The sequence below is a fragment of the Pipistrellus kuhlii genome, unplaced genomic scaffold, assembly GCF_014108245.1.
Source record: "Pipistrellus kuhlii isolate mPipKuh1 unplaced genomic scaffold, mPipKuh1.p scaffold_m20_p_11, whole genome shotgun sequence".
In the NCBI taxonomy this organism is placed as follows: Eukaryota; Metazoa; Chordata; class Mammalia; order Chiroptera; family Vespertilionidae; genus Pipistrellus; species Pipistrellus kuhlii.
In genome coordinates, this window is record NW_023425416.1 from 11069686 (window position 1) to 11095212 (window position 25527).

A 25527-nucleotide genomic window follows, 5' to 3' on the forward strand; every position below is an offset into this window, starting at 1 on the left:
GTCTTACTTTTTTTTATACTCCAGCTCCCAGCATAGCACAGGATGGATGAATGACTGGACGAAGGGGGACAGAGAAAATGGGAGGAAAGAATAATAATAACAGGAGCATATGTATTGATTGCCAACTCAGTGGTCTCCTAAGAGAATTGTGCTCTCACTAGAAGATGTGCCAGAAACAATCCATTGGGCTTCAGGAAGAAAATGTTTTAACTATTTCCATTTCTTTTTTTAAGCCTAACCATTTTCATTTCAATTTTATGTATGTTTTATACTATACATGCTATTTTAATATAGTTGTACATGTGTTTAATTTATATAAACCTACATATTGGAAAGTACATATTCAAACACTTTCTGATAAAAGTACAAATCATAAGTTTGAAGACCCTTAGTTTGTCAGATACTGTGCTAAGCATTTGATATACAGTATTTCATTTTGTGAACCAAAAACTCCATGAGGTATATACTATGGTTCTATTTTGCAGGTGAAGAAACTAGGCACAAGTTAGGTAATTTGCCCCATCATGTACAACTGGTAAATGGTGAAACTAGGGCCCAGAATGTAGCTGGCTGGCTTATCCACTGCCCATTCTCTCTTGTTTTTCCAGGCTAGCATGTGGGGTATACCTCGGGCACAGTATAGGTTGTGGAGTCAATAAATAAATTAAATGATGGGTTAATTATACCACATATTAATACCTGTTTGACAGATGAGAACATTTAGTTCCATTTCTTTCAGAAGAAGAACAGCAACTCACTTGATCACTGTTGAGCCCAAAGTCAAGTGATTGTTCTTGTATTCACATGTGATTACTGACTGCTCTTTTACTGAAATATAACTTATATGCCATAAACTTCACCCTTTTAAAGCATACAATTCAGGAATTTTTAGTATATTCATAAAATTCTGGAACCATCACCACAACATAATTTCAGAACATTAGTATCACCCCAAAAAGAAACCCCATACCCATTAGCTGTCACCCTCCATTCCCTCTCCTCCCCCAAGCCACAAATCTGCTTTCTGTCTTTATGGATTTCCTCAGTCTGGACATTTCATGTAAATGGACTTATATACTCTAGGACCTTCTAACTTAGTATAATGTTTTCAAGGTTTATCAGTGCATCATTATTTTTTATATCTAAATTATATTCCATTGTATGGCTAAACAAACATCCCTTCATCAGTTGATGACATGGTGGGGTTTTCACTTTGTGGCTACCATGAATAATGCTGCTATGAACATTCATTTACAAGTTTTTATATGAACACATGTTTTCAGTTCTCTTGGATATATAGCTAGGAGTGAATTGCTGGGCCATGGGCCCAGGTTTAATATTTTGAGGAACCACCAAACTGTTTTCCAATGTGGCTGCATGATCTTACATTGCCACCAGCAGTGTATGGGGATCCCAGTTTTTTGTGTCCTTGCCAACACTGTCTTTTGTATTATAACAATCCTAGTGGGTCTGAATGGTATCCATTGTGGTGCTGATTTGTATTTCTCTAATGACAGTGATGTTGAGCATCTCTTCTTGTGTTTATTTCTCCCCAATTTTTTTTAATTTAAATTATTTATAGTTCCCTATTTTTTCTTTTTAGTGCTTTTCATTGGAATATAAATTTTGTTCATCTTTTCATGATGTCTATTTTGTTCCAAAATTCTCAAAGCTATCAAGTGCTCATGAACTCTCCTGTTAGAGATTGCATGGCCTGGGTGTACATCACAATGCTCATTCATATATGATGCTAACACTTAGCAATGTTTGTTTTTTTGTTTGTTTGTTTGTTTTGTTTGTTTTATTGATTTTTTACAGAGAGTAAGGGAGGGAGATAGAGAGCTAGAAACATCGATGAGAGAGAAACATCGACCAGCTGCCTCTTGCACACCCCCTACCGGGGATGTGCCCGCAACCAATGTATATGCCCTTGCCTGGAATCGAACCTGGGACCTTTAAGTCCGCAGACCCATGCTCTACCACTGAGCCAAACTGGCTTCGGCAGCAATGTTGAAATTAACATTTTTTATCAAATTTGGTTTAGGCCAGAGAGAAAGGAAAGGTTTTAAAAATTCCATATGCCAGTTTCTTCCCTGTACAGTAAAAGAATATTTACATTAGCCTCTAAATATTTGTAGCACTATTCTAGAGGGGGTGGGAGGAATTGTGCCTGACAGATTTCATGCACTAATATAGTAAAGTCCATATCAGTAAAAGTGTTTATTATAGCTGTGAGGTCTTTCTGGCTTTCAGACTTACATGTTCGCATCTTAAGTTCATATTTTATTTGATGACTTTTGACAGCATTAGTCATGCTCAGTCTTACTGTAAATTGAATGTATTTGGTCATGATAACAAGGATGAAATTCATCAATGTCTTATAAAGTGGGCATTTTTATGGGAAGTGATTTTTCATTTTCTTTTTTTAACTGCTTTGAATTTTTGTTTATATAGTCAGTCCTCAAATAGTGGTTGAGCATCATACACGGGCAGTATAATGGGAATAAGTCAGTCTTTGTGGAGCTCATAGACCACCTGTGAATGCCAAGACCAATTACTAACTGCAATTATGATAGATGCTAAAAATGAGCACTTTAAGCTTCTGTGTGAGCCCACAAAGTGGAGGAGCTGACCCAGTTTGTGGTTGTTGGAAAAGGCCTCCTCAAGGTAGTAACATAATTTGGGACTAAAAAACACCTTGGAGTTAGACAGCAGATGGGGCCCAGCGACTGGCATGAGAACAGGCAGTAATGCAGACATTGGTGCTTTAGAGAATCTTAGTGAAGCACAGTGTGGCTGACATGTCAGGAGCAAAAAGACAAGGTCAGGCAGGTAGGCATCAATAAAGGCATGACCTCTGTCACTGGGGAGCCATCGCAGTGGTAAGGCTGTAGCACTTGATGATAGCCTATAAAATTAAGAAAGGCCAAATGACCCTTTGCTCTGTCACCTTTTTCCCTTCTTGGTCAGGAATATGACTGGAGAAACTACCAGCCCAGCCAAATGAGTGAATCTGAGTTGCAAATGCTGGCAAGCCTACGGCAGCAGCAGAATGATGATCTGGAGGACATGGGGGCTGCACATGTCCTGAGTGCCTCCCAGGTGGACAACTGTAACGTCAGCATCAGTACCAGCAGTGACGACACCACCACCTGGAACTCCTGCCTGCCGCCTGTAAGTCCCGGGCTTTGGTCTGTTGATTGCCCTAACAAGGAGCAAGCTCCTTCCTTACAAAGCCACCTTGCCTGGGAAAACCAGGGCCCAACAAGTACCCTCTCTATGAGCAACACTCAGAGCCCATTCAGAAAGTGTCTGTCAGGTGTGGGGGCAATGACTTTTCTAAATTGTCTTAGCCTCAAATAATGCATTCTCATTGTGTGTTAATATATAAAACCACACACTGAAAGAAACAAGAATAATTTAGCTGTAGATTCTAGATATCCCATTGCATTCCCAGCTCCTTGTACAAGTCCTGGCACACAGGAGGGTTGATATTTGTTCAATGAATGAACAAATAGAAAGAGACTATAAATATTCTAAGGACTGCTTGGATGCAAGGTCAGAAAAGAACCTTCTGTAGAAACCACAGATGTTTACTGACTCTACCCTGCGCTTGAGGGCATGATCGGCCTGCGGATGCTTCAGGGGCTCCTGGTTGCCCATCTGCTCACACAGGTGGAGCATTCTAATACGGCCCAGCATCCACACGAGGACGGCAGAGGTCTTGGAGCAGCTCAAAGTCTTCCTGGTTTTCAGGTGAAACAACTGCAATAGGCCCACCTTCCACCCCGGTCAGCGTTGGACCCCAGAGCAGAGCCCAGCGTTCTGACTAGGTCCGTTCCCCACAATACTGTCCTACGGGACCTTCTGACTTAATCGGAATTACAAAGCTGAAGCTTCAAAAAACAGTCTGCACAGCACAAGAACTATTGTGAAGCAGAATAATAAATCATTTTCTATAAAAGTCATAATTATTAAGCACCTAGAGACATTTTAAGACCTAGCTAGGTCCAAGGGACATTTATATATAAGGCCACATTCAACATCAGATCAAACGTATTAAAATACACTTTAATCCAACAGTAAACATTTTATCCAACAACAATTTTTGAAAGGAAATAGAAAATCGTGTAACTTGGATTCATATTTATATAATGTATTAAAATATATAAAGATTACGTTCTAGTGTAGTTGGCAATTGATAACGTCTGTATTAAGTATTTCATTAAATATTTATTAATTTTACAATTTTCTTTTTGAATTTTAAAGCCAACTTTTTTCCAAGTTTCCAACATCTTTGTAGATCTTAGAAATCTCAGAGGCCCTAGCACTAGGCCTGACAGGTGTTACCTACCTTCCTCCTCACTGCTGTCCCCTGTGGTGAGCGCTGGGAAGGCCCATTTCCAGATGGGAAAATGGAGGTCCTGAGTAAAGAGACTCAGAACTAGTGTGGCATGACTCCTGAGTCTGAGCTCCTGACCGCCGTGAGCCAGTGGCTTCTCCATGCGGCTCACTTGTCTAATGAGTGCTACCAATATCCAGCAGAAGGTGAAATTCTTGCTCTGGAGGGACTTAAAAGTCTTCATGGAGGAGGAATTCAAATTGACTCTAAGGAGGTGGGGGGTGGTGAGGGGTGGGGATGACATAGAGTGAGATGGTGTTCAGTTTTCATTAGTGTTCTTTTTCCTCACCTTGCCCACCCTCCAGGTTTCTCTTGCCTTAGTTGTGCTTTCATTAATTGAATGTCCAAGCATGCATAATGGCTGGAGCAGCCTTAGTACCAAAGAGTACCCATGCAGCAAAAATACCCTGTGTGCTGGTTAGTATTCACAGTACCCTTGCAGCCAGCGCTAAAAGCATCAGTGTAAGTTGCAGATTTTTGCCAATGCTATTTACAATGGCATTGAAACATTGACTTTCTTATAAAACATTCATCAGCTTTATTTAAACCAAAAGAAAGAAAGGGAACAGTGGCCTCTTGAACAAGCTCCTTCCGTCATGAAGCAGCTTGGAGGCCAGCATTACAAAGGGCAAGCTGAGGAATGCTTATTTATGGACTGAAAAGGCTGAGCTCTCGGTTGCCCTGGATACACTGTTCTCATCATCACTGTCCTGTCTGGCAAGGACTGAAATCCTCTCTAAAAGTATTTGGCCAAAAACAACATCATTGATAATGAACTTAATAACCCCTCTATTTGACCAAATGAAAAATAGAAATATTTTAGATAGAGAAAATAATTGAAAAGCCTACCTATGGTATTCATAAGATGTATTTATTACTGCATCAAGTTCAATATCAGAACTATCACCAAATGGAAAATTACATTTCTTAATGAACTGCATCTTGTTGCTCATAGAGAGTTTAAATAGCAATTTTCAAGAACTATTGTGGTTTTTCTGAGAGCTCATACCTTTCCCTTTAGAAGTTGTACAGGGACCGTGAAAAAGAACAAAAGAACTCATAACTTTATTTATCTCAGTAATATCCTGCTTCTCTTGTAGCTCAGTGATGGCTGCCATCCAGGCTGGCACTCAGACTAGAAACTTGGAGGACCCCTCCCCCTATTTTGGGGTCCACATCCACTTGGTCTCCAAATCCTGAGTCTCACCTCTTCCTGTTACCTCCTGATCCTCCCTACTTATACCATAACCTTGGCACTTTATTTTTTATGCAAATTTCTTCAACAGTCTCCCAATACCTCTGTATCTCCAGTCCAAGCAGCATAGCCTGAGGGATAGGAGCATCTGCTCTGAAAAATTGCCAAGGTTCACATCCAAGCTATGACCTTGGAAAAGCACTTGGCACTGTATCTGAGGCATAATAAGCACTTAATAAATTAATGTTAGTGGTAATTTTTATTATTATTATTCACATTGGTGATCTTTCTAAAGCCCAGATCTGTTTTATCTCTTCCCTGCATCAAGCCTTTTCATAACCCCCCAGCCTCTAGTTTGGCCTGCAGGGCCCCCGATGATCTAACACCTGCCCCCCTCTCGTCTCATCTCTCACTGCTCCCCACCTTTCACTCCCAGCTTTAGTCCCAGTTGTGAATCCGGAAATGCACTCTCACATATCCTTGTACCTTATACCTGTTTATCCCACAAGACTTAGCTCCAGAGTCTTTTGCAGCCCTTCTATAGGCTTCATTATGAGAGATATAACTTCCTTTCTCCATATTCAGCCAGGAATATCTCCATGGTGACTCTCACTTCAGCCTAGCTTGTCTGTGTCACATCAATTTATTTCACATTTTGTTTGAGTGGTACCACATGCTGTGAACTATGCTGGGGATACAAATAAAGCCTTACCTGCCTTGAGATATTCACCAAACTGCAGGGAAGCAGAGTCCTGTCAGTCAGGGTAGTGAGTGATGATAGAATAGAGTTCTGGGAACAAGTGATGACAGAATAAAAGTTCTGGGAACATTCATTCTACATGTTGGTTTCAGGGATGCTTCACATAAAAAAGGTGTCGTTAAACCAGAGTTCAAGAATCAGTGCAGCTCTGGTCGGTGTTGTTCACTGGTTAGTGTGTGAGCCCATGTACTGAAGGTTCTTGGGTTCAATTCCCAATCCAGGGCATGTACCTGGATTGTAGGTTCGATACCTGGCCCCATTTAGGGCACAGGCGGGAGACAGCCAATCAATTTGTCTCTCACACATCGATGTTGCTCTCTCTCTCTCTCTCTCCCTCCTTTCTACTCTCTCTAAAAATCAGTGAAAAAAATATCCTCTGGTGAGGATTAACAAAAATAAATAAATTAATTAATTAATTAATTAATTAAATGTTTTTAAAAGGAATGCATGCAAACTCACCACGTAGAAAGAAAGAGAAAGGAATTCCAAGTTCGAAAAGGAACAGCAGTAAATCTGTGGAACTGAGGGTGGAGTCTCTCCTTTAACAAGATAACTTCGTGGCTGTACCTTTGTTTCTTCATTTACCTTGAACCAGACTTGAAATGAGTTTTCACTTGTCTCAGCATCACCACCCACTTCCCACCCCACATTCACGGAACTAACTACTCCACGCTCTAGCTACTCTGTGCAGCCTGCCATGCCTTTCATCCAGATCATGTCAATCATGCCATTGCTCATGCCTCTTCCTTCTGCCTGGGGACCGTCTATCCCTCTTCTCCTAAACACTCTTTGTGGCCCAATTCAAGTGTCCCTGCCGCATGTAACTCTTCTGACCCTCAGCCACCATGCACAGAACTATCTCTTCTCTGGGTTCCCGTAGCCTTCAGGCTCAACAATAGCACTGACCACATCAGGTACCCTTGTGGCCAGCATCCCCCACACCTGGTTGTAAGCTCCCTGAAGGCAGGACTATGCTGAGCAGAGAGCCTGGCATGAGGTCACACTCAGTCTGGGCTGGTTGTTAACTCATTGGCTGAATAATCAATCAATAATATTAAAATATTTTTTTTACTCTAAAATAGTAGTTTTTATCAAAATCTTAAAATAAATTAGCTTTCCTTTGCTTAAATAAATTCTTAAAGAGGCAGGTAATAGTTTACATCCCAGATTTGATTAATGGGTATTATATATATATACTCATAAAGGAGAAATCTCCCTCTGGACAAGGCTTAATGACCAATAATTTTAAAAGGAGATTTAGGCAGGTCACATTTAGTTTAGCATCTTTATCTCAGGACTTCACACACATTGCAGTCTGGAACCAGAATGAGGTCTTTAGCAAAGTCTATTGTGTTTACTACAAGCTTTGATTCCTCAGCTTCCCCCAGCATCTGTACAGTTCAGAGTAATATGTGCTGTTTAAATGGTGTTTAGATGTTATAAATTAGTCATTTAAAAGAGTACTTAAATGTAACCATATTTCTCATAGCAGATTGGCTTTTGTTGGCTTCTCCTGCTAAATAAATCAAGCCTGCTGAGAATCCTCTGGCCTTTGACAGACAAATTTTTCAAAGTTTCTAACTTAGAACTAAATTCAATTAAAACAATACTCTACAACTTCTGTGGAAACCAAGCTACAGCTCATCAATTTTGGAGGGTTTCTGTCAGGAGTAGCCCTCATGAGATTTAGCTGTAAGCTGGGCCCAGGCAAGCTTGGGAGGGGCACTAGGAGTTGGTTACAATGGAGTTCTAAGTGCATTTTATTTTGGTGAGGGATTTTGATTGACAATGCATAAAACCATATCAAGTGTGTGTGTGTGTGTGTGTGTGTGTGTGTGTGTGTGTTTCTTTTTTAAAAAAATGATAGTTATTAATGGAGACAGGTTCATGTGATGACCAAAATATAGACTGCATCAGCCAACCTTGGCTCATTTACTGGCACAGTTGCCTATAAAATTGGAATAATAAAGAGCCTTCCTCGTTTCGGCATGATGAAAATTGAATGAGAGCATGGGGTGCATGTGTCCTGTGCCTAACAGAGGACACTCAGGCTAACTATAACTGCTGCTCCCCAGAGCTGCGCTTCTCCAAGGGCCACTTGGGCGATCATAAAAGATTTCTAGGACGTTTCCCTTTTTTATGACCACTGAGGGCTGTAAGGGTGGGCAGAGGTTCTGTTGTTCTTTAATATGACCTTAATCATTAGAATCCAGACCGACCCCCTCAGAACTTTACAAATCAATTCTTTCATTATTTCATTATTTCTCTCTCCCATCTATAACCTACATTCTGGAAAAGCATGCCTCACAGGCATGCAAGCCTGTAAGCAAGCAAGGCCCTCAAAGCCACCATTCCTTCAAGTTAAGAGGAATTCCTGTAACCAAGTACATTAGCCCTCAGCTCATTTAAAAGAGAGAGAGAGAGAGAGAGAGAGAGAGAGAGAGAGAGAGAGAGAGAGAGAGAAGGAGAGGGAGAGAGAGAGAGAGGGAGAGGGAGAGGGAGAGAGAGAGAGAGAGAGAGAGAGAGAGAGAGAGAGAGAGAGAGAGAGAGAGAAACTCAACACGTGCGTCCATCAAATGGCATATTGCAGAGTATATTTGGACGAACACGAGGCAAAACGCACTTAATAAAATATGATGGCACGTTATTTATGGCCTTGATTAACCTTGCAACTTGATTGCCATTTTCATAAGACTTTACATACAACATGAAAATATTGTCTTTACCTTTTAACATGACAATTATCTTATCTCCTGTTCTTTTAATTAGCCTTTACTTCTCTCCCTCACCCCCAAATTTCTAGCAGCTTGATCGTGGAAAAGCAGAGCTTCTTTTGTGCTTAGTGGTAGTTAGTTTTTTGTGACAGTGGTTTTCTGACACTAGTGCATAGCAACAGCACCACCAAAAGGACGAGCTCCTGAGTTTCTAGGATCTGTTCCATTTCTTTGCTCATCAGCATATCAGTTTTTACCTGATGATTGCTGGCTGCTCTGTGTCCAATATATAATACTTAATATATTGGCATTTCAAGCTCTAATAGGTCTTAATTTGTTCTGACCTGCAGATTCATTAATTTCTCCGCCGTCTTTAAGTGTAATGAGTTTTCTTTTAATCCTGAACTAAAAAGGTAAATAGTTGATTGAGCTAAGCTGTAGATAACTCAGAGGAGCGGACATCATGGCACTATAGGGTTATATAACTGGTGTTAGAGTCAGTACAGTACTGAGCTGCATGAAATTAGCCTTCCTCATTCTCAAAGTATTGTCTATTACATCTTGCATTTGTCCCAAATTTAGCAATGTAGCAACACTTAGTTTTTTTAATGTTAAATATAGAGTAATGAAATCAAATGAATTTATGGTAAAGAGGTAGTCTTATACATTTCAAATAAATGTACCTCTTTTTTTCCTGACGTAAACTGAACTGAGTTTGTCATATTTGTTATTTAAAAACTTAGGTATTCACCACACCAGGTGATCCCCAGCTGGATTAAGTACATACTCTAGCGGTTAGAGAGTGAACTGAAACTAAATGGCCTGGTTTCCAGTTATGGTTCCACTATATCCTGGCTGGCATGACCTTGGTTAACATCCAGAGGCTGGATTTCCTCTTCTGTTAGATAGAATTGTTTGTCCTATCCATTTCATAGAATCACTGTGCAAATCTAATGAGATAATATCTGTCAAGGATTGAACACAGTAAGTGAACAATAAATATCAGTTACCACCATTAGCATTATTGTCACAGTTATTGGTAGGTATCGGTTGGTATTCCTTGGCTTCTTCTTATAGTATTCTCTAAATATGGCTGAATTCCAAAATCAAAAAATCAATTTTAGTTTTTTAACTGGTGCTTTCAAATGATGTTACCTACCTAGAAATAGTAGAAATAGGTTTACTGCTGCATATGTATAGAAACATGTCTATTTCCACCTGTGGATAGGAATATCTGGCTCATACAACCCACTATATTCTCCCACTCCCCCCACCCATGGTCAGAGAGCTTTAGAAACCACTGGGCACATGCTCATGCATTCTGATTTGGGCCTAGAAGACAAAAGACCTCACCCAAGTGAAAGATCTGCCCTTTCAAAGTTTCAAAGCAAAAGTCATGGGAACAGCAATATCTTGAAGGAGCTCCTTATCTGCATCATTCCCATAATCCCTTTCTGTTCCTGAGTTGGATTATAAAATTAGAAGATGTGCAGAGAAAGGGAAGTGGGCCACAAAACATTTTGTAGGGCACTTGCATCCTTCCCCCACTGAGTCATTAGCAGGGAGGTTTTTAAGTCCCTTTATAGCAGCTACATGCGTAAGTCTAAATGCTATTATTAAATTTAAGTTCCTTTTTGGATAAGGTTTTTTGAGTAACAACTTGGTCATTAAGTTTCAAAAGTACAAATTAAATTTAAAAATCCAGTATTCAGACAAATTACATTGCCTACAATTATTTTAAGTGAACATTTTTATTTACCTTTCTATCTATTCATATCTGTAATCCTTAGTACTTTGAAAAGTTTCCAGTGGTTATTATTTTGTTTTGTTTTCTGACACTTAAAAATCATTGTAAATGTGAACCTTTTATTACAATAATTGTTTTCCCTTTTATTCCTTGTATCATTGGATCTGTTTGATATAAACATGAGCAAACATGGGCAGGCAAGTCTATGTGGGCTAAGATGTAGCTGAGTCACAAAGTAGATTCTGTAGCCATTTCTATTCCCCAGAGGTGGGAGAAGGCATTGAAATACAGGGATAGGGACAAGTGTAAATAGAATCAATGAGAATCAATAGTATAAAATTAAGTAAATAGAAATTTGGCTAAATCAGATCTGTGATGCCTAGAGAGTTATAGAAATTCTTCTTAAAGTCATAGCAGAGTTCCATTCACAGGAGGCCTAATCCTGCTGAAGTACTAGAATATCAATGAAGACTTTATTTCGAGTATTTTGGCACCAGTGTGAGTTGGTCTAGGGAACCTGTTTGGCACTTTGTGTGCTAATCCTTTTCTGCTGTGAAATAATAAAGCCTAAATCATTAGAACTAAATTTCACTTGCAAATTGCTAAAAATCTTATTTCTCTAGTGAGATCAAATACGTCTTATGTTTTTCCTTCCACTGGTCTCCCAGCTGTTGTTTCTTATCACTGAAATGGTGATGTATTGATATTGGTTCAATTACCAAAGTATCTGAGTACATTTACATTCATGGCACATCACCGAGAGGCAGGCTAAGTGAGTGTGATCATCATACAGGGTGTTCGATTTAAATTAAAGGAACACTTCCAAGACATTATTTATAGAGGAAGACAGTTTACTCCAAAGGATTCCCATCATGCATGTCATTAATATTTTATGATCTATTAAAATAAGCAATATGTGCTCTCCATGTTCAGGCACCCTGGCCACACTTTTTCTTGGTTGGTGTCGCACCGTGGGGTCACATTTTGGGGGAGAAAACATTAACCAGCCCCATTGGGTAAGGAACTAACTGAAGCCCTCTGAGTGCAATTCAAGAATGTCTACCAAATTTCAACTCATCATGAAATAAAAACATTAAAAATGATTTTCATATTATAATTACATGATGGTCACATAGGAAAATATTTGGAGCTAATGTTGAAAAATGGAATTTGTGTCAGGTCTAATAGAATTTTCTCCTTTTATAGAACAAGTTCTAATGGAGGCAAGTTAAGGCTTGCATGGGATATGGTGGTTTATCTGTGTTTTGAAATAGTAACTTAAAGGTCTCTTGTGGAGGGAAAACTTGAGAGTTCACATTTTTGTTGGGTATTGGCACCACATTTTTCAGCTCTCTGATTAATGCCTGAGGTTTTATTATACACTTGGGGGAAATGACAACCTTAACCCAAGATCTACAATACATGTGTAATTCCATTAATGAAAATGGATGTTCTCCTTGCAAACTTACTAATAATGAGATAGAAATATATATATAATCTATATGCCCCAGGCTCTTGCCTGTACTTGGGATGCAGCATTAATACAACAAGAAACTTTGTTTGGTTTCGCTGTATCTGGAAATTTCAACCAGTGTTAATAGCACAAAATTCTGAAAGGAGGAGGATCCACCATGAACTTTGATTGCACCATGGATGCTATCTAGCACACTGACTGGCCATTAAAATGACCGGTTTCCTCGTATGCATCACCTTGTTATTAGCTTGATCTCCAAAACAGCCTGCAACTCTTCTTTAAAATAAGCCAGCCCCTTCTTGCAGATTGTTTCTGGGAGGAAAATTACAGTAATGAGAGTGTCCGTGAAAGTACATGTCAGGAGTATGATACTGATTAGTTTTTACTCACAAATGGTTTGTCTCTTACAGCCTGTCAACCAGGGTCGGCACTATCAGAAAGAAATGAATCCACCTTCTCCTTCTAACCCCCGGTAAGAATCATCACTAATATAAATTCCTTATTTAAAGATTAGTTGTATTCTGCATTTTTCTTGGTTTCATGAAATTGTTTTTCAAAACTGCCAAAGAACTTTCCAAGGTTTTTTTTGTTTTGTTTTGTTTTAAGGAATTCACTCATCACTCAACTTGTTTTGTTTTATTTTGTTGTTACCAACATTATCGCATGCCTATCTCAATCTACTTTTGTTATCTAGACTATGGTGTATTGGCTAACAACCTACCTAGTTTTCAATAGCACTCTGGCTATTTAAATAGCACAGTGTCCCTAGCTGTGGGACACTGAGCAGGTCATTAAACTCAAATTCAGGCATCATAATCTCATAGTGTTTTGGGGAGGATCAAATGAATTAATACGTGAAAAGTTACTAGCACAGTTCCTGGCAAACTCTTGTAAGTATTACTTTACTCATTGTTATTCTACTTGCTTAGATACTTCAATTTAATAGGTATTTGATATTTAGTACATTTTAAGCATAAATCTTTTTTATGGTTTTGGTACCTTTAAATTTATCAAAATAGCTTATACAAGTATAAATAGTTATTCTCTCTTATTTCAAATTTTTATAATCTCAAAATTACTTCATTTTTTAAAAATGGCATTGGCATATGAGTCATTTGTCAATATTAGGTCTAGTAATAATTAATGTCGTTTTCTAATACCTTTTTTAAATCGAATTTATTTAAACAATACAACAAAATTTAATCAACAATATAGTTGCCATTGTTTTCTACTACTTGTGCCCAATGCTCAGGAAGCATTTTAATCCCTCTGTTGTAAAATTCTTGTGATTTTGATGCAAAAAATTCGGTCAATGCATTTTTGAGGCATTCTTCATTATTAAATATTTTTCCAAGAAGAAAGTTTTGCAAAGAACGAAACAAATGGTAATCAGAAGGGGCAATATCAGGAGAATATGCAGGTTGAGGGAGAACTTCCCATTCCAACTGGCGCAGTTTTTCAGCAGTGATTCTTGCAGTATGCGGTCGTGCGTTATCGTGGTGAAGAATTACGCCCTTCCGATTAATCAGCGCGGGTTCTTTTTCTCTTAAAGCTTGGGCTAACCTTTCCAATTGGGCACTATACACTGCACTTGTAATGGTTTGGTTAGATGGTAAAAGTTCATAATGAAGAATTCCTTTAAAATTCCACCAAACACACAACATCACTTTTTTCGCCTGCAAGTCAGGTTTTGGTGTGGGCTGCGGAGCCTCATTTTTGTCCAACCATTGAGGCCACCTTTTCAAATTAATATACAGCACCCATTCAACTCCGGTAACAATTTGCTCTAAAAACGGCAAACGGTTTTGACGAAAGAGGAGCGAACTGCAAATTGTGACTCTTTGATTACGGTTGTTGTCAGTCAACTCATGAGGAACCCATTTTCCAAACTTTTGGACTTTGCCAAGTGCACGCAATTGATTGGAAATTGTTTTTTGTGAACAATTTAAAGTTGTCGCGAGCTCTTGTTGGGTAATTTGAGGATTTTGTACCAAAAGAGCTTCTTGATCAAAATTGGACACACGGCCTCGACCACTCTTGTCATCTAATGAAAAATTTCCCTCACGAAATTTCTCAAACCAACGCTGGCATTTTCTGGCGCTAACTGCATCTTGACCAAGAGCACTACAGATGTTTTTTGCAGCCTCACTTGCTTTTCTTCCTAATTGGAACTCGTAAAGCATGCAGTGCTGAATATGCTCTTCATCCGCCATCTTCTTAGCCCTAGTTTTGCATCAAAAACCAAACCAAACACAAACTTTTTCAAGCAAAACTTGTTAATTGCACTTCACACGTTCTGTAGATACCACGTGTTTGAAGGTTATGTCAATACAAGTCAACACCAAGCAAGATTTTAAACTAATGTTTAAAAACGACATTAATTATTACTAGACCCGATATAAAGAAATCTCATTATTTCAGGCTCATTAGGGACAAGGAAATCTGAATTTCAGTTTTGAAATATATGTAGTATCATACGGCTTTCTAATAGCTACTAGTAAATAAGGTAGTTTATCTGTATAAGCCAGTATTGCTTTATTACTATTTATTGTATACTAGGAATTTATTAAAAATCAGTCTATCTCGAGCTGCACACACAAAGTCTTAGTTATTATAATGCATCTCATTATCCTCATGCACCTCATTATCAAGCTCTTTCACCTGTACTGTGGTTCGTCCCATTGAAGGAGCCACACACCAGTGACAGCATCATTGCTCTGGCTCCGGAGTGTGACCTGTGTTACAGAGTGTCTGAACTAGACTCATCGGTTACATGTATCAAAAACAACTTAGCTAATATTAAAAGAGAGAGACAGACAGATAGATAGCATGGATTTGTTAAATAAGAATATAGACTATATCCTGGGAGCAAGGGCAACCAGGCCTTAGGAGAGCCTGAAACTCACTCCCGGGTCCGCTTCATTCTCTCTGCGCACCAGCTCTCTCTGCTTCCAGCCACATGGCTGGCTGATGGCTCTGGAGTTTACATATTACACATACATGCTGAGTCTGGCAAGCTATGCCTGAATCCAATTCCTACTTCAGGGAGGAGAACATGATTGACTATGCTTGGGCCAAGTAACCACTTCTGGTCTAATCAGCAATGAACAGCAAATCAAAGCCATGTAAAAGCCAGGAGACCACCTACGCAGTTCACAGCACTTTTAATGGGGACCAGAATATCCATGACATGGGCAGAGTAAATGTTCTTTATTGATGACCTCTTCTAAATTGACCTGTCACTATCATAAATAAATATAATAGTAGTTTCAAAAGTGATACTGTAGGTTTAGTATATATAAAAGGTGTTTTAACATCATTAGAATCGGTTATCTCTTGATATGTGAATATGTTCCTTGTAATCATGTAGTTCATCTAGATTTGACTAACAAACTCTTTTTCTATATATGAGTAAACTTTGAAGGTTTGGTCCAAATTGTGACAAAGTCAGAATTTGTAGTCTGAACAAATGATAGTGATAATAAGACATGTTAAAAGTGGAAACTTGCCCTAACTGGTTTGGCTCAGTGGATAGAGCATCGGACTGCAGACTGAAGGGTCCCAGATTCGATTCCGGTCAAGCACATGTACCTTGGTTGCTGGCACATCCCCAATAGCAGGTGTGCAGGAGGCAGCTGATCGATGTTCCTCTCTCATTGATGTCTCTAACTCTATCCCTCTCCCTTCCTCTCTGTAAAAATTAATTATATATATATTTTAAGTGGAAACTTTTGTTTCAATAAAAGGGGAAACTGACCCTAATTCTCATCCTCATTCTGCCACTAACACAATAAATAATCTTAGACAAGCCTCTCAATCTATGCAAACCTCACCTAATTACATGAGCACCCTAATGTGTCCTAGAAAGGATTTGAGTTACATGCTCTCGAGAATCTTTTGCAGCTTGATATTCTGGGACTTTAATGAGACTCATAGATCTTACATAGGAAAACCAGACCTACTGTTGAAGAGAACCCTATATAGAAAATATTCTTCATAATATTGGATGAATTAATTAATGTTGAGATGTGGTAGTATGTGACTTTAAATACCACATTTAAAATTCATTTCTCAAAGATAGAATATAAGAAAATTCACTAATTAAACAGATAGTATGCTTATTTAACTAATTAAATGTCCATTCGTCTAGGAAAAATTAATTTAGATTTTTACATAATAAAATTAAAAACCAAATTCTAAAGGAAAAAAAATGTCATTAATTTCATTTGCCAACAAGTTATCCACCAGTTTTCTGCAGCAGGAAACCTGAAGATTATATGGTGTGGCTCTTGGCTCATACATTCAGCAGCTTGGAGAACTGGCAGAAAGGCATTATTGGGCCATAAATAAGAAAGATGATAAAATTATGAGGGGTAGCATAGATCATCATATAAAATGGAATCAATTGAATCATGTAATACACATAATTTAACAAAATTAAAAGTTATGATTCTTAAGATTTGTATTATATTTCTTACAAATAGTATCTCATGTCTTAGACTCTAAAATGCAAAATGTTAAAGTTAAAAGATGCTGATAATAAATAAGAAAAAACTATTTTAAAATGAAAAGAGAAGTCTGTAAGTCCACCCTCTTGGATAAACAAGCACCTGACCTCACCTAATCTGAAAGGTGAGCCTCCAGAGGCTTTGAATAAGGATGAAAAGCAAGGTCTGCCTGAGTTCCTGGGCTCCATGTGGCTGTGATCACAGAATGCAAAGGTGACGGTGCTGGGGCGTGTGCACAGGCAGGTCCCTGGCGAGGAGAGCAGGCGGAGCCCTTCCGGAGGTGAAATGCCACACCAGCTTCAGGGAAATATCTGCACTACCAGAGACCTGAGAGTTTATATCACTCTCTCCCACATACATACAGAGTCAACTCTCAATTAGTTTCATTAATGTAACAGAACAAGCAATACGCCCAAAGTCTTTCCTTTACATTTTATTCTGAAAAGGTCTTTACTTCTGCACCATAATTACCTTTGTAGTTTTTTGTGTTTATTATTATTAAAGTTTATTAATAAAGTTATTAAAAAGTTAAAGGTAGTATGCAATCCACAAAGTAGGTAAATTTGGGTTTTGAAGTGTTGACTAGGATGAAAATAGCTAAAACACTGCATATATTCATATATTGTTTTTCTCTAAGTAAAATAATTCACTTGCACTCATTGGGCAAGACATAAAGGTAATCGTTTCCTGAATGTTTTCGATCTAGGAATTAAAATACTCATGGTTCACCTGACCATAATATCTTGCTTATCTAGATTTCCAACGAAGCCCCTTGCATTGTTAGGCATGGGCATGATATTTCCGGCTGTATTTTCCTAACAGACTGACTAACATTAGGCAGCACCTCAAATGCTGGGGCCCTGGCCTCCAGTCCACTTGCATTGCCTCTTGGGGCGCTGACAGCCTCAATGACAAGGTGCAGAAGTGGCTAACAATCTAATACAATTTAGAGGAGTGTTGGGTAGGAGGAAACAATTTCACAGTTCACTCGTGTTGAGAAGTGTTTTCTAGCATGTAAACTTGCTGCCAAGTGGAAGAAAATGGATGCTGTTTGCAGCCTTAAGTCCTTTATTTTCAAATGCCTTCTCTTGGTTTGTGGGGTTTAGAGCTGTCCCTTACGCACATCTATGAATGTGTTTATGTAGATTCTTCAGAATGGCTCAAGATATTTTTACTCAGAGATGGGTTTTATAAAATAAGCTGTGATTACTTTCTAGTAGTCTGTTTATATGGATGGAGTTGATAACCAATCCTTCAAATGATGATTATACTTGCTATTTTTACAACTCAGTGGAAAATTAGAGGGGAAGGGGGAAGGTAGTCTAAGGCTTCATAAAGCTCTAAATGTTTATGGAAATAAACAATATAGAAGATAATTCTGGAATGCCCAGTAATGAAGGGCATGGTTTTCTCAAGTGCTTGCTTTATGATTTATCATCTTCTGTATTTCTAAATATCAGTGCAGATTGTGTTAGGGCTTGAATCCTTCCAGGCTTTGCCACATGTTTTGTGATATAAACATACTTATAACTGTAATTATCTGATAAAGCCCTGAAGACTTTGACAAATGATTAATAGCCGCTGACCTCAATTTCCACTGGCTCGCCTGATGGAGGCGAGCTGGCCTGTTGTGGTAACCTACCAGCCTGCTCTGGGCTGATCACAGTGATTTCATCTTTCTTTTCTCACCAGTTGTCGGGACAGCCTGATGGGCTTCTCTTCTACAGCTTACGTTTCTGTCCAGCCAGTACAAATGAGAGAAAGGTGTAAATAAATGAAATGAAATACAGAAATTGCATGTCCTGCTTCTCTTCAAATGGTTACATTTGGATCATATTTTAAAATTTTTAACAAATATTTCTCCTTCGAATAAAAGCACAGGCTATAATTTCCTGGTTAATTGTGATAGATAGATAGATAGATAGATAGATAGATAGATAGATAGATAGATATATTTAAGTAGATAGATATAGATAGATGTAGAATGTAGATAGACGGATATAGATAGTTATCGTGTTTCCCCGAAAATAAGACATCCTCCGAAAATAAGACCTACTTACAGGTTTCCTTCTGAGTGAAATATAAGGCATCCTCTGAAAATAAGGCCCCCCTAGGCTAAACATGAGAGATTTGGCCCACTGATTCTGAAAGAAATGGAGTCACAAGAAATTCACCAGGAAATTCAGGAATTGGATTGTTATGATGATGTTCCAGAAGATGATGACATGATTATCATTGAATAAATGAGTAAATTCTTGATACTGTTTGTCTGGTTTGTGTTGACAACTACCGTACTACCATACCGTATACAGGTAATAAATTTTCTTTATTTTCATTTAACAGTAAATGTGTACCGTATTCTTCTTCATGGAAAAATAAGACATCCCCTGAAAATAGGACCTAGTGCATCTTTGGGAGCAAAAATTAATATAAGACACTGTCTTATTTTGGGGGAAACAGGATAAGTAGGTAGATGTGGATAGATATATAATAGAAAGCAGATAGATAGATAGATAGATAGATAGATAGATAGATAGATAGATAGATTTTTAGATAATCTGAGCCAGTGGAGCTGGTGCCTCTTAAACTCAAGTGTTTCTATGCCCCTCCTGCTCCCAGAGGTCTGCAGTCCATTGGTCCAGCCTTTTCAACAGGCTCTATAAACACCAGTTACAAAGAGACCCAGCTGGGCCCCTTTCTTCCCCAGTTTACAGCCAATGCCAGGCTCAGACGGCTTCTCTAGCCCTGCCCCAGAGAAAACCCAAGCTAAAGGCACGCTGGCATCAAACCAAATCCACCAAGAATTTCCGTTTCTCACCTTGAACACTCTGAACCTAGGACCATGCCCTGCACTACTTAAGGGTGCCATTCCCATTGGGTTCCCCAGGACCCAGCAGTTCCCTGGGACCCAATGGTGCACCAACCAATGGATGCTCTGCCCCATCCCTTCCTCTGCCTCTGCTCTTGGCCTGTCTGATTCTGTTCTGAATCTGGACATTTATTCTACAGAGCCAGTTAGCTCAGATCGCATGCCTATCCCAATCACCCTGACCCAAACCCCAAGGAGCCATCACCCTAGAGGGCTATGTGCCACCCCTGTCAACCTGACCAGTATCTTTTTTCTTTGCTCTCTCCGCTTGTTCATTCTGGCCCTGCTGCCTGGGCATCAGCTCTCAGTGTCTCGGTGAGATGTCTGCCTGCTTTCAGACCAGGTCTCTCGGACCTCACTCTGAGCCCCCTTCAGATGTGCTCCATGAGAGACTTAAGCCATTAGGACTGAGGAAATACTCATCAATATTGTAGTTATTATCACGTATTCCAGAATTACAAACGCATGAAACTCATTCCTAGAAGAGATCCAGAACAACAGAGTGCATCCTCCCCCACCTCCCCACGGCTTCTAGGTCTGAAATGATGGCTCCTGAAGAGTCCTAGCATTTCTGACTAGCGCTCCACTCCCGCAGTTTCCCGCCTCCCCAGCCCCTGCTGTCCATCCAGATAATGAACTCAGATTACCTCTGGCGTGGGGTCTGGTGAAAGAGTAATTACCAAAGCCATTATTGACCATTCCAACATTTTACAGTTTCAGCTTTTAATTAAAAGATTCAGCTTCCCCTTCTGAAGTAACAACCACCTTTACAAAGTTGAAGTACTAAGTTCAGTTTGTAACATTCACCTCCATTCTACCTGAGAGGGATGCAATGGGGGACTGCAGGCATGACATGAGCCTGAGGAGAAGAGGACCACCTTGAGGGTTACATGGCCACAGCCAGTCATATCCGTGGACTCGCCACCTCATCCCTCATTTGGTAAATGCAGAATAGCTTCCCTGTTTAAACAAGGAACCTCTACAGCACAAAGTGATTCAAAGTGTTTCGGTTCACATCTTCAGCAACATTCAGTGTTTTTTAAGCACCTACTATGTGCAGAGCATCGTGGAGAGATGGCTTTAGTGTGCCTTCAGGGAGCTCTCAGCCGCCTGTTGCAGACCAGTCCTCCCTGTGTGTCATCAAGGCAGTGAGAGTGTGAATGTCTCAGGAAAGGTGCTGGGGGCCCCAGTGCAGCCTTTCCAGACCTCTGCCCCTCACACCCTCTGCTTTTGTTAGCAGTTAGTTTTACTTCTTCCTCGTACATAATTCTTTTGTTTCTCTTATTAATGAAAAACAGTACTTTTGAAATTTATTAAGTTAAAACATAACTTTCACTCAAGCAATATATTATGTTTACAACTCCGCATTTCGTTGCTCATTACCGCATAAAAACCCACTCAGTATAATAAATACCGTACAAGTCAAACATCCAGCCTGTTTCAAATGACTTGAAGGAGAAAAGGCAAACAACCTCTAGCTGATTTGATTGAATTGACACCAACACTATTGTTCTATTGACTCTTTCTTGTCCATTGATTCTTAAAAGCCTTCCACTCCCTTGCTTTTGATTAAGACAAATCAGATGAAATTTGGTGCTTGGGACAAGAAATTGCTGTTGAGTGTTGGGTGTGTGCATGGGAAATACATATGTGTGTGTGCTGAAACAAGACTGGTTAGAAGGCAGCTTCTCATTTTGCTGTAAACAATGTCTTTGCTTTTGACCTTTGAGCTTAACAATTGTGACTTTGGTTTTATGATGTGTGAACTCCTGGATCAGTAACAAGTGAAGCCACATGGTGATTTGTAGATGATGTGCTTTATCTCTTACTTAAAATAAAAGAATGCTATCTAGAATTATACATATTCTCATATTTTTCAGCTCTTCATTCTCTTTATTTGTGGAGTTTATAGACTAACAAGCAACAGGATCAAAGCAAGAAATGAGGGGAGAGTAAATTACCGTCTGTTGAATTGATAGCAAACTATTTTTAAACAGCAAAATCATTTGTATTATCAAAATAGCGAAGAATAAGAAGGCTGAGATCTGGCCTGACCTGAGGACAGTCAGCATCATGATAAAAACGAAGGTCTCAGCTTAAATAAAACCACAGTGTGACTTCCCTTAAGCGGTGGTTTATGCTAATGCAGCCCTGTCTTTGCATGGGTAAAATCATCCCTAAATTACTGGATGCTGTCTTTTTCCTTCTTTCTTCTTTCTTTCTTCCTCTTTTAAAATGATATCTTTTTCTTCCCACCTAGTGGTGAGAGGTGGCAGGTGACAATCTATTTACTGCATTAGAAGAAAAAGTCTGTTATTGTCAGTGCTTTGACTTGGTAAAGGGTACAATTACTTTATATTTTACCATTTTCCCTCTTCCAACCTCTTTAACAGCACTTTTACTGAAACCCGAAATTGCCTTCATATCAGAAATACTATTAACTCACATTGAGTCCAGAGAACTTTGAGTTTCTCCTGCTGGGATACTGGAAGAAATGGGAAACATGCAGGAACAGCCACCCACGTGACATTCTCTAAATTTACTTGTGATTTTCTAAATTTCAGTGCCAGCAAAAAAGAAAGATGCAGCAAGGCGTACAGTAAATGAAGATATTATGTATTAGAGAAGGAATGAATCTGTCATTTTGACGAATTGTGAGGCGAAGAGCAGATTAACAGATTACTCATAGTCAGGAGGCAGCTTGGTGTGAAAAATGTGCAGGAAATGATAAGTGTGGGTTTGTGCTGATTTAATGATATTTTTAAACCACAATAACATTCTGGTAGTATAATATAATAAAGCACTTTGCTTGCATTTTTAAATTATCAACATATTTTCAGTTTGACCTTAAAAACATTTTAGACCATTCTCTATTAAAATATGTGGCTTTAAAATTAGGGGGGGAAAGTACCGTCTAACCTAAGATATCACAGCAATGATCTTATAGGAAATATCACTGGCTTTTAAAATCAGTTTTTTTCCTAAACTAGCATATGTATTGTAATACAAACTTTAACTGTGTTTTAAGCACACTAATACCACATTTACTTGTTCTTTGGGCATTTAAATCACTTACAAGAAGAAGTCATTATCTTTTAACAACCATTTCCGGGGAAATGCTTCATAGATAGTATTGATTTGTCTTCATATTTTCATTGTAGGATTTAGTTTTGTAGTTGAGATCATGGAGTATTTAATGAATAACAGCTATATTTTCCCCACAGATAGTGGATAAACATAGTTCAAATCTGAATTGAGTACTCTGACTCATAGCAAGAAATAAGGTGAATTATTTGTTTTATTTTGTTGTTACCAACATTATTAGAAGGCAAAAGTGTTAAGAGGTTTACATTTTTATATAAATAAAATTGGGATTTGAATAACATAGTTTTAGTTAATTTCACAATGATGGAGTGGCATTGCCAAAAATTTTTCAGAATAAAATTTATATAATGTATGTAAATGGGTTTTTTCTATATGTTAATATTCAAAACCTGATATATGCCTTGAGCTGTTTCACATTATCTTCTCTTTAGCTCACCAATGATGGCTTTACATAATTAGGTACAATGAAACTTGTAAGGGAGTAAAATAGTACATTTTCTGTCTAAACACTTGCATGTAACCCAAGTGCAAATAAGTACACTAATATGGCATGCCCAGGGCTTGAATCACAGACATGATTATGGTTCAAATTGTTTTTTATGTATACAATGAGGACTTCAGAATTCAGCACATTTTGTACATTTTTCCCTCTCCTAATGTATTAACACTCTCAACTTGGGATAAGTAAAAAAGCTTATGTAAAGAAGTAGGCATATTCTTTTGGTAGAAATTCTGAAATGTGTATAGTAAATGTTGTGTTTTCTGGCTTCCTTGCATATTTATTGTCTGCAGTAGTTATTAACATGATTTGCCAAATATTCTAAACTCTCTCAATTTCAAGCATATTTTTGGACTGCTTTTCTAAGTCCACCTGGTTTGGGTGGAGCCAACTAGTCCAACTAGTTCTAATCAATGAACTATGATCAAAATCGCCTACATTGTTACTTGGCTGGAGCATTAAATTGCAGGTGTAAACTCTACCAGAGTTCTCTTTTCCTCTGCCATCAACCATGAGCATTCAAAGTGGTGGTGGTTTCATAAGCCTGGTCTCTAAATGACTATGATAAACAGAGTTCCCTGCTTGTCTGTTATATGCATTTATCATGAGCAAGAAATAAACTTTTGTTGTTTTTAAGACACTAACTTGAGGGCTGTTTGTTACCCAGCATAAGCTAGCCTTATTCTGACTTACATAGTTAGCAGCTATGAGACTGACTATATTTTGTCACTGTAAAAAGACATTTTATATACTTTAATATATAAGGTTTAGAAATTGGTTAAAATTGTTAAGCTTAGAATGCTATTCATTGACATGTAGTAGAATAAGTGGGTGTAAGAAGTAACATAATGCATTGATTAAAAGCACAGTCTCTGGAATCAAAATGCCACATTCAGATCCTTGTGAAATTAGTTCTCTAAGCCTAATTAAGTTATCTAAAAAATAGGGGTTGTATTCAGTTATCTACTTTACAGTGCTATTATAATGATTACATGAGGAAATGAATGTAAAGAGTTTTCACAGGGCCTGATGTATATATTTTTATTAAATGGGAGAAAGTGATGGTAGTATGGTAGGATATTAATAGAAATGTGAGAAATAAAGTTCCTCCCAAAAAAGATCACACTTTGAGCAAATCAGAAAATCTTAGAGAGTTTAAAGAGATCATAGAAATTATTTAACCCAGCATCTGTTCAAAAGTCTCCTGTACACACCTGGGCCAGGGAGGTAAGCTGAGTGTGGCACGAGACAGGCAGTCCATTTACTAAGCATTCCTTACTTATACTGAGTCTTCTAGGTTTCCTTATACCCCCTCCCTTTGTTCCTAGCTGTCTTTCCAGAACAGTAATTTGAATCATCACTCTTTCGCACAATCCCCCTTGAAACTTTTGAATATAGCTTTTAGGTTGTACCATTTTCTCCTTCAGTCTCATTTCTCCGGCATTAAGTCCACTTTACCATTCCAGGTTCTGGCATAGTCCTACTTGCCTTCCTTTGGACACTTTTGAGTTTATCAAATTGATGTTATCTAAATTGAATAAGATGATCTCACAGTCAGACTACAATTAAACCATTGACCAGGACACTATGTCTGTTAGTGTAGCTTAAATCACATTTGTTTTGTTTTTCATTTTATTTTTTTATATGCCTCAGGCATGAAACAGCTCTGGCCACCGACACAGACATCAAGCTAAGATGAACTAAGGACTGAACATCTGCTTTGCCCCTCCCTGATTGATATAAGAGCAACACCACCAATCAGGTGTCTCCTTGTTTATTGCCTGGGGATTAAATCACATTTGTTTTGTTTTTTTTAGTATCCATATCCTACTAATGGCTTATCTTGGGCTTTTGGTCACCTGAAACTGTCACCATCTTTCTCCAAGACCATTGCAATAGCCTCCTGTGGTCTCCTGCATCCACGTGTGCTTTTTCACCACAACCAATCCCCACAGAGCAGCCAGAGTAACCTTTTCTAAACCCAGATCTGACTGTGATATCCCCATATCAAGACCAAGGGCTTCCCATTGCTTATAGGAAGGATAAGGACAAAATCGTTCAATGACCTGCAAGACTTGAGTGGTTTGGCGCATGCCAACTGAATCAGCTTTATTTTGTGCAATTTTCCCCTCCAGATTTTTGCTTTAGCTACACTTTCAAAATTGCCTCCCTCGGAGCCTTGTCAAAATGACTTCCCTCAGGGCTTTGCCCATTATTCACTCTTCCTAGAATGTTTTCTCTTTTCCTTATCTTC

At 38.7% G+C, this 25527-nt stretch overlaps 1 protein-coding gene and 1 pseudogene across 5 annotated transcripts in view; one reads left to right on the forward strand and one right to left on the reverse strand.

The window, feature by feature from the left end:
- The window catches only part of CFAP20DC (CFAP20 domain containing), a 207228-nt gene that overhangs the window by 150421 nt on the left and 31280 nt on the right, over window positions 1-25527 (forward strand). For all 5 annotated transcript variants that reach the window (XM_036430673.2, XM_036430678.2, XM_036430677.2 and 2 more), the window contains 2 exons: window positions 2971-3174; window positions 12703-12764. In XM_036430673.2, the coding sequence (XP_036286566.1) occupies window positions 2971-3174; window positions 12703-12764 (266 nt within the window). The remainder of the gene's footprint in view (window positions 1-2970; window positions 3175-12702; window positions 12765-25527) is intronic.
- On the reverse strand, window positions 24914-25062 carry LOC118715810 (annotated as a pseudogene).